Source organism: Athene noctua, chromosome 5 (assembly GCF_965140245.1).
Source record: "Athene noctua chromosome 5, bAthNoc1.hap1.1, whole genome shotgun sequence".
Taxonomy (NCBI): Eukaryota; Metazoa; Chordata; class Aves; order Strigiformes; family Strigidae; genus Athene; species Athene noctua.
The window spans coordinates 43,003,483-43,014,116 of NC_134041.1; the positions used below are offsets into that span (position 1 = coordinate 43,003,483).

The 10,634-nt window shown below is 41.4% G+C and overlaps 1 protein-coding gene across 1 annotated transcript; it reads left to right on the forward strand.

The window, feature by feature from the left end:
- The first annotated feature begins 1,179 nt into the window (after nt 1-1,179).
- LOC141961426 (dual specificity protein phosphatase 13B-like) lies at nt 1,180-10,322 on the forward strand. Its single transcript, XM_074908316.1, has 3 exons — nt 1,180-1,370; nt 2,056-2,276; nt 9,991-10,322. The coding sequence occupies exons 1-3, from the start codon at nt 1,180-1,182 to the stop codon at nt 10,203-10,205; spliced, it is 627 nt and encodes a 208-aa protein (XP_074764417.1). The 3' UTR covers nt 10,206-10,322.
- The last annotated feature ends 312 nt before the right edge of the window (nt 10,323-10,634 follow it).

Genomic DNA, 10,634 nt, shown 5'->3' on the forward strand with positions numbered 1-10,634 from the left:
ATAGAATTTCTATTCCCCTTTTAAAAAAATCCTCCCAGGAGTTCAAATCTATAGCTAACACAGTGAACCACTATTTCAAAAGAAATGTACCACATAGGAACAGAGTAATTCCAGAGATAAACTGATGTCGAAAAAAAGGTATTTCTCCTTGTAATTGAAGTATTTACTTCAAGATTAGAAATGGGATGGTTCTTGGAGGGGACAGAGAGGAAAGGAATGCAAATGAAACAAGCTAATAAAGAAAAAGTATTAGTGCTCATATGAATGGCAACTGGAATCATTATAACTTACTCTTGTGGATTTTTTCTACCATGAACATTTGTCATGAGGACAACATGTATGTCTGGTAACTACCATTGGAAAGAACCAAAATACTCCTTACGGAGTTTCCCCTGCTGAAGCTAACAGTTAAGAGCTAACCAGTGAATAAGATTTTGCATGACCATTAATTCTACTGAATTCAGCTCAGTTTGTTGAGCAAATTATAAAAGGAAAAAATCAGATAAAGTATATATAAGGAAGTCCTGGTTACATGGTTAAAGGAAAAGCTCAGCATACCAAATTAGTAACTTGTTTCTACACCCACTGAGTAGCTACACTTACACAATACATTTTCTGTAGCATTATCTCTTTCTATTTGAAAGCAGAACTCATGTGCTGGCATGTCAAGGACTGGACTGTTTCACTATGGTAATAGTGTGTAGAATTTCAGATAGTAGTATGAACTTCCCCACTTCCCATGAAAAAAATATTTAAAAATATAATAATGAAGTTTTAATCAAGTGTTGGAAAGAAGGGTTGAGTAGTCAGATCAAAATAAGCCTACTGAGGCCCTGAGGATAACAGTTAGCAAAAGCTTTTGCTTCCAATTTGCCATAATAATATAAAACTTTATTTTAAAAGCACAGGCTTTGAAATCATTGTCTGAACCACAACATGGAACTATGTGAACCACTGATTGTCTTTGTTTAGGACTATCATAGTTTAGATTGCAACAGTATTCCCAAGTCCAGTCATGGCCTCTGCTGTGATAAGCACATAAACAGACAAGAGAGAGTATCCAGAAGCTTATTACTGGAACTGTCGTTGAGCTTTGCGAGGGGGTAAGGGGAGGTGAGAGGAAGAGAGAGTGACCTCAGTCTCTGGCTGGTGGTGAACGTCTGCACTCCACCTTTCAGGATGGCCTGGGACTCCCTGTGCAGCAGGGACTTACTGCGCCCCAAGATAAGAAGTGCCTCAAGTCAGACGCTGGGCAGCCAGAACAGTGACAGAACACCGTCCCTGGAGGAGCTGCAGCGCCTGCTCTGGACACGTGCACACCCCACGGGGCACGTGGATGAAGTCTGGCCAAACCTTTACGTGGGAGACCTGTAAGAGAGAGGGAAGGGTTGGAAGTATTGATGCAACGCTTAGCCCCCACCCTATTTCCCTTGAAACCTTCCACTCTTTGTTTAAAGAAAGAGAAATAGGCACTGATTTGGGGACCCCTCACAGTAAGTCTAAGTGTGGAGCAAGGCTGAACCGTGCACAAGATGCTGTAAGCGTAGAGAAAAGGCATCCTAGGTATCCAAAAAGAATATCCCCCCTCCTGATTTCTCTTCCTGCATTAGTACAGGAGTCTCACGCTGCAAGAGCCTGGTGAGGCCATGGCATCGTTACTGCAGGCAGTCTTGCCAGAGCTAGGTAAAACAGGATCAGCCTTGTTTTTACCTCGTGTTGCCAGGTGACATCAGTCCCCTGAACTCATGAATGCTCAGCAGAGGTGACTTGATGAAAAAACAAACAGCAGAAGACTCTTTGCTTTGTACAGAAATACCACCACCACCTTTTTATTTTTTGTGAGTTGAGAAGAAAAACCTAAACTGATGTTTGGGAGAAAAATGCGGGAAATGTAAAAGTCAGTTTCTTAACAAGCCACTTCTGGTCTATGCTTTGGACCTGATCAACCTGTCAGAAAATAGCCACTACAACTTCACATGGTTTTAACAAACTGCACCATCAGCAGCATGTTCTACCCCGCATTGTAATGCAGCAGGCAAACCGTCCTTCTTCTAGGTACATTGCTCGTGACAAAGCACAGCTGAGCCGAATGGGCATCTCCCATGTTGTGAATGCTGCTGCTGGGCGATTTCGCATTGACACCGGACCCAAGTTCTACAAAGACCTGCCTGTGGATTACTATGGAGTGGAAGCAGAGGACAACCCAAGCTTTGACCTCAGCATTTACTTCTACCCAGTTGCTCAGTACATAAGAGCAGCACTGAATTCCCCAAGAGGTAACTGCACCATCTGTGCACACTGCATATCTTCTGCATAGGAGCCAAGTCTAGCAAGTTATCAAATAATATCTGGCATAAACCAAACACTGGCAGATATGGGTAAAAATGGAGATACCCAAACCAAGTAGCATCACACCTGCCTCTTGAACTCCCACAGTGAGTGGGAGTTCCCCTCTTCCCCTGAAACAGGGAAGGATGGACTGGACAGGCTTTCCAAGGGCTTTTCCCTATACTTAGTGCTATTTATTAGCAAAAGACAAAATAGCAAGTATCCTTTATTACCTATAGGGACACACTGACCTGGGAGGAGGCACATATACACTTGATCTTTCAAAATTAGTGATGGGGTTTAAAATAAAAGCTGGGATGGCAAGCATCATATCTGAGTAACAAGAATCAACTATAGTGCTACAATCTGTGCAAGTCCTACAAATGCAGGGTAGGGAGGAACTTGCTGGGAAACAATTCTGTAGACAAGAACCTAAGCAACACCGCCAGCAGGAGATAATGTCATGCTGTTGCTAGAAGGAGAATAACCTTGAAATAGGAAAATAACAAAATCCTTGGACTCGCTCAACACAGGCCAGGTACAATGCCAGAGGCCTGGGGCTAGTGGGGGATCATTATCATGAAGGACAAACCCTTACAAAAGCAAGTCTCCACTGTGCCACAAAACTGTACAGGTACCCGCTCACAAATAAGTGATTTTTTTAAAGAGAAGTTATGCACTCAGCAAACAGTTTTGCCCACATCATGGTGAGCTTTATTATCAATGAGGGTCCTAAAATACTAACTACCCAGCTTAATCATATGCAGCTAGTAGATATGATCCACACCATACAAGCTAGGAAAGGGAGACACAATAACAGAAAATAGTGTACCTCCATGCTAGATACTTCAGCATTTACTGCTGTTTGGAGGTCTTGATCCATCCTGTTAGAAAGTATTTGCATTTCTGCAACTGAGGGTTACATTTGGATTCCAAAACCACTAACATATTTGGGGAATTTGGATCTGCACTCATTTCTGTTACAGCATAGGTGATTTGCAACTGAAGTAATGATTGGTGGTGCTCCAGAGAAAGGTAAGATCCAAGATCTTTTCATGCATGTGTAAAAAAAAATAGTTCCAAATCAATTGACAAAAGACAGAAAACAACAGAGAAATCGTGGTGGCTGCAAAAGCAGACAAAACCAGTGCTTTGCAAGATGCCCAAATACTGAAAATTATGAATGCAGAACAAGTTAGGGCTCAAGGCTAACACAATGAATTCATCGTGTCCAGAGTACATATTTATCCCTCCTCCCATGCTTTTAGATAGTGCTTTACTGAATTCCATATGGAAGCAGGGTTCTGGGAATGGAGACAAGGTGAAATTCAATCATATACAGTCCAGCTGTTGCTGACATTCATCATTTTAAGGAAAGCGCAACAGTTTAGAAAATATATAAACAAGATGTTCTGGAAGCATAATTTTCTGAGGTACAGAAATTTAGCAGCTAAATACTCATGACCTATACAGGGATGAGACAGGGAGGGGATTGTTACTCAAATCATTTAAAAGAAGAAGAAAAAATGGCATTTATTATAAGCAGTGATGCTGAACAAAAGATTATACCAGGTGACAAGAGGCCTGTTCATATTAAATTCAGGATGTAATGAGGCACTTCTGTTTGAGAAGTCATTGAAGACTGCTGCTTAACTATTACAAGCAAATTCAACATGTTTTTTTTTTAAATGGAATTAGATTATCTTTTTCACCTGGGAGGATAAGTCAAAGTTAAGACTATATGAGGCACAAACATATTTAAAACTATAAATCAAATACTCATTAGAATTAAGTAAGAACTGTTACTTCCATCATGCTTGAGGAAAAATTTTGATGCTTTACACCAGAAGTCCAGAAAACAGCATGGACAGATTTGTTCCAGATTTCTACCTCAGCTGAACTGAATATCTCTTTGGTGCTGTAAGGAATTTATTTTTAAGGCAATTTCTTCAAACCTGAATGTGAGCATGTGCAGAAGGAAGCAGGGGAGCATGCACTCACGTGCTCCTAACTGGGAGCTATTCCTGTCACAATGGTCAATGGCTGCGTCACACCCTGAATGACTTCAACAACTTTGTTGTTGTACAGATTAAGAAATACATGCACTACTATTGTAGCCATGCCATATAAGCATTATTTTATGAACTCTGCTTCCTTGGCTGCCTTTCCTTCAGCACAGCCTTCCTGTTCCTTTGCCCACATAACAGAGCTGTTTGGGAAGGCTCATCCAAGAGCAAGCAGATGCCCAATCTGCCCCCTTCTCTGCAAGGCAAAACATAGTGTCAGGGGAGTACTGGCTTTCTCCCTCATGCTCAAGAGGCAACTCCTTGAATATCAATCTTGCCCCTCTGCATGGCTATCTGTACTATTTGCATTTTTCTGGAGTGCAGCTAAACCTAAGTGTAAGTCATCAGGGTTTGGTAAAGTCTAACAGAAAAGAGAGGGAAAGAGAACTTGAGAGCGCAGATGAAAGCATGCCATGAAAACTATTAAACTAACACCGTGCAGTGAAAAAGATTCCCAAGCTTCTCCTTTCATTGATCTCTGAACATGTTTAAAACAGGCAGGTTAAAATCACCCATTAACTTCCTGAAATGGCAAACCCTCTCAAAGGCATTTCCCTTCTTCCAATTCAGTGGAGTAAATGAAAAGCTAGGCACCCTTTCCTGCTGCTTTCTTGTTGGTGGTAGTTATGAAAGAAACTTAATTTAGGAGAAAAGGATCCTCTCTCTTGACTCTGCCATAGGTGCATTACATACATCAGTTTGTCCTCCCACTTTCCAGCAGATGACAGCCCTTACCTGTTCCAGAAGGCATGAGGACACACTACCATTTAAAGTTCTCCCTAGGCTTCTTGCTGTTTTCAGCTGTGACAAAATAGACACTGGATTAATCAAGAAATAGACAACTGAATCTACACCTGGCTACAGGACAGTGGTTAAAAGGTAACAGGAGATGAGGAGACCACGGTGGAGTGGGAAGAGTTCTTGGGGATCGCTAGCCCAGCAGAGCTCTCTTTTTGCTGAGCAGCATATTTCTGCTGGATTCAATGGAGTGAGGGCAGCTAGGGTGTTCACTCTGGGTGATGGATCTGGAGCCTGGTCTTAAGCCAAACTGAATCCATCCTGCAAGAAAGCAAGGGCTAGTTCAGGACATTTAGCTCAGTTAATGATGAGTAGCAAAAGGACAATAAGATATTATGTGTTTTAATGACTGATTTGTTCAACAACATTGAATTTCCCAACTTGAATTTGGCCAACAAAGTTGAATGTGCAAACTTTATCCCTAGTGCAAACTCTTTGATGTCAGTAGAGTTAGAGCAGGCATGAGCTGGATATAATATCCATAATCCGTTGTTAAAAACCAAGTGTTATTGTTCTGCACAAATCCCAGCCAGATGACAGTTATTGTCTGCCTCTGCAAAAAGTAGCTTGAGATGTGCAGTGCAACATTTCAAATAAGGATTGCAAGATTTAATAATGCCAGAAGCTAAGTGCCCCCACTTCTCCTCAGTTAATCCCATTATTCCTAAGGGATCCTGTTACATGCTCAGAGAGAAGGTTGCAACATGGCCCTCTAATGTGAGATCAGTCCAACTTCTTTTTTGCACTATATGTCAAAACAGATGGGAGCAGGAAAGGCAGAGTTGGAGGATGTTGGTTTGCAGCATGGATTCTGTGGTAATAACTTCCTTGCCCACCCTATGACAGGGGCATGCACCACCAGTGCCTCTGAGTGCTGCTTTCCTAGGCTGTGATCCAGCAATCACTTGGGAATCTGAGCCTCAGTGCTGGGATGGTGCATCTCGGCTGCATCCCGTGAGAGGGTGACACAACGCACTGTTATCAAGCCCGCTGCAGTCAGCCCACATGGTGCAGACATGCTTTGGGTGCTAGTCAAATGCAGTATATCATGGTGGGTGCAGAGTGTCGCTTAACCCACTTACAGCTACTGCTAAAAGACAAGGGTCTGAGCCTGTAAACAGAACCAAATAGCAACACAGCTTTTGTTTCCTGACTCAAGTTTAACATTCAATTTGTTTGCTACAAATAATCACATAGTAAATTCAAATCTGCTTTCATTAGAGCAATTTTACGTTAATTAAATCATTTCACAGGACTGATTTATCTGCAACAAACAGTCATTTTACTGTCAGTGTACCAGCATTTATCATAACCTCTGTGCATGCTGAAACAAGGGCTAACAATGTGGAATAGATAGTGCACATGTAAAAGATAATATATCTGCATCCTCATGGGAACAAGTGTATTAGAGAGCCGTGAAGATTAAGTCCATGGTCAATAGTTGGGGCTTGTCCAGGTTTTTGCTGAGACACCTTCTAAAGCTAATGTTGATCTAGGAGGACTCTTGAAGTGCAGATAAACCAGAGAAGCAGGGAAGAAAATTCAGTGTGTTCTTACTCACCACCTCCTCCTCTCAGACACAGAGTTGGATTTAAAACGGTAGAACTTCAGTCTATACAAGTAAGAACCTGGAATTTTTTCTGCTTTCTGTGTCCACAACAAAAACACATTAGGCAATATTTAATGGCAGCATCCATACCTGCATTCAGCTCAGTCTTCAGTTCCGGACTACAGGTGAGGCTGAGCGTTTTCCAAGAAGGCTCCATCTGGGTGGAAAAAAAATGGATCCAAGTACAGTTTTACAGAAATTCAGTTCAGAACAGCAAGTCTGTCCCCCATCCAATTTCTGGCCAACTTTAGATTGAACTTCAAAATATTAGTGATTTAAAAATCAAATCCAACATCAAAGCCATCTCTTCTTGGTTGTTTTTTTGTTTGGTCCCCCCATCCCTCCCTGGTGCAGTTCAAGCCATAAATATAATTTCTTTTTCTTTTAGTTGTAGAGTGCTGGTAGCTTAGAAGTTTTTAAACAAACAAACAAACAAACAAACAAATAAAATTAAAGTGGTTCTGGTTCCAAATATTTCAGAACATGTTGTTCCTTGGCTTCTGTTGTCTGAGGTGCGCATTAGGGCAAGTGTCTGAATTTCCCCAGTCCCTGCCCTTACATTACAGTTAGGCCTGCTGAAGCATGGATTTTCCAAAGACCTTTTGGACTTACCCCTATTCACAGTATTTCTCAAAGAGATATTGCACTCCTGACTCCTTTACATTCCTCTGAAAATCTCAGACTTGGGTTATGTGTGTCTGAAGTGCCTCCTCTGGGAAGATAATATAGAATACATATCTCACAAGGTTGGTGTGAAGGCTAATGATACTGCAGCACATCGAAGAAAAGTTTAGTGAAAATTCAAATTAGTATTGTCTTTTAGCAGGGGTTCAAAGCATTTCTCCATATTCCTATAGAAAGTAGGACTTCACTTCCAAGAATCCCCTGGAGTTAATGGAATTGAGGGGTAGATGTAATTTAACTTGAATAATGGCACCAGTATCTCAGGCTGTATCTGAATGGAAGAACACAAATAGAAATCATTTGATCTTCTAATTCTGCAAAACTGACATTATATTGGAAAAACCTCTTCCTTCCCTCAAAGGTTTTGATGTCCAGTCCAAGTCTGCTGTCACCAGAGCTTTTTTCGCTGCTTCCTTGGAGACTGTATTTGTCCCTTTATTTCTGCTGAAGACATGTCTATCTTTAGGGCTGAGATCAGATTTCTCATGCCAGGATAATGAAAGGTGGCTGTGTCACATACATTGTGGAATTCAACACTTCTCTCAACCTGCTGGCCAGAGCAGGTTTTTACAACACATGCTCATGCTCTCTGAGCATGTGGCTATGTCATTAGTCAGAACTGGAACTGTTGCTAAATAAATACTCTGTCACAAGCAAAATGCATTTAAGATTAAAAGCTGTACACAAAGTACCCAGAATTAGCACCCAGGGAGATGGGGGCAATCAGTCTGAGGTTTTTGGCTGGATCTGAACTCATCATCCAACAAAGATATTTTTGTCTCTCTCCCTGGTAAAAGAGAAATTAAGATGCTGCAAGCACAAACAAAACAAGGAACTAGCCCTGAAAAGTTGTCCATTCTTTCTACCCCTCCTCACATTTTACAGAGAAATAGCATTTGAGATACTTTATTCCATCTCCAAAGGAAGAACATCTTTTTCTGGATATAAATTGTATTGTTGTTATATTGCTTTTGGTACAGCTATACAATTAATAAATAAGAGACCATGAATGTGAGTCTAAAAAAATAAAAATTTTTAAAAATGCAGAAAATTTAGTTTCAAAGTTCTGAAGATTTTCAGAGAAGAAGTGTTCTGACATTTTCATGCCTAAAAGACAATATTTTTTTTCAGCTGCATTAATGGGAGACACAGCTGTCCATTAGGTGGTCAGAAGCTCAAATCTGATTATAATCACTGGTTACTTTAATAATGCCCAATTGTTGAGCCATGGTCTTTGTGAAAAGACTAGGTCTGACTGCAGCAAAGGACGAAAGAGTTTGGAAATTTTTAGGCAGATCTATAATTGAGTAGAACAACAGAACATTTTTTTTCCAATTAAAAATTTCTCATTGAGTCATACAATTTCTATGAAAGTTGAAGCATTTTACAATATTTACAAGATGCAGGTTTTCAGGTTCCAGAATGAGCTCTTTGTTCACATCCAGAGGAAAAGGACTACAAACCTGAACTTTTCCAAATTAAAGCAATCCTTTTGACAAAATTCCCTTTAATTTCACATTAGAGCATTTTAAAAAGTGTTTATCTCCTTCCAGCATGGGTCAAAGACACACATTAGAAACCTGGGAAGCAGTCATGATATAGAGTTACGTTTCTCAGGCTGCTCCTATTAGTGGTCACGGCAGAAAAACCAAAAGCAGAGCAGAGAGGAGGAGTGAGCTGTACTCCTGGATCCCTGAGAAGGTCTTCCCTGAGGCTCGCTTACAGCAACATTGAAGGACTCACAATATTACTCTTAATGAACGTGCACACCTCACATTGAAATCTCTGGGGAACTCAAAGCATTTCATAAATTGCTTTTCTAGTACCTAATACAGAAGGTCATTAGGGGAGGATAGTGACTATAGATGCACAGAGCAGGCTATAGAAATTAAAAAAAAACAGTAAATAAGCTAATGCAAATGGCATATACAAACAGGAGCTGTTCTTAATGGTAACACCCATTTTCTCACACACTTCCAACAAAGTCTGGGCAGCCATCAGCACTCTCAGAAAGCATTACTGCCCTAAGCAAAGGAGAAAAAAGCTTGTGGAAAACCAGGAGGGTTCCTGTAATAGCAGCAAGCACTCCTGGGCATTACACACTGGAAATCCCAAGTTTCCAGGCCCTCTGTTAGTAAGGAACCCACCAAGGCTGCTTGCCATAGCATGGCCTTCAAGTATGAAAACTTGAAGCTTTGCCAGTAAGTACATCAATCCCAAAAGCACATGTGAGCAAGCAGGGATACCATGGATGATAGGATGGGCAGGAGGGCTAAAGACATGCCATCAGGCTGACAGCTAAGCTCAAACAAGCAGTCATGGATCCTGGAATACAATTATGAATTTTCTGTCCCCATCTATTAAAAACCCCACTGTTCCCCAACCAGGTCTGCTCTGCAGGGTTGAGCACACCGACTTGCTCAACCCCAGTATCAGCACCACTTCCATCTCTGCTCCAGCACCATCTGGCCTCCTGGCATAACTGCATCTCTCTCCTTTTTCCAGGCAAAGTACTAGTTCACTGTGCAATGGGAATCAGTCGATCTGCAGCTCTTGTCCTCGCTTTCCTAATGATCTGTGAAGATATGTCCCTCTCTGAGGCCATTCAGACTGTGCGCTCACACAGAGGGATCTGTCCCAACTCTGGCTTCCTCAAGCAGCTTTGGGAGTTGGATCTCCAGTTAGGAAGGGGGAAAGGCAGAGGAACAGAAACCTGCTAAAGCCAAGGGACTATGTCTTCTGGCACCAGACTGAGATACGCTGCCCTCACTGAAGACAGTGCAAGGATGCTTTCAGGACTGTTCTGTAGCTGCACCGAGAAACTCCTTGTGAAATGGCTGAGCATGAGCAAGCTGGTAGGAGTTTGGTATGTATTTTTTGGATAAGCCCACTAATTGGAAAGAAAGTGAAATAAAGAGGATTCAAACTGGCAGTTTTGCCCTCCTGGGCCTGTTTATTTATTAACTACCTGTTGGGCAGGGCATAGGGAGCAGTTGGGTTTTCATGCAGAAGTAAAAAGCAGCACAGTCAACTTGAAAAAAGGCTTTTTACTTGCTTATAATTGCATTTACATGGCAAGAGGGAAAACAGCTAAACTAGTAAAAAGAAAAAGAAAGCATGAGGGTTTTAAGCAAATCTTTAACATTTCA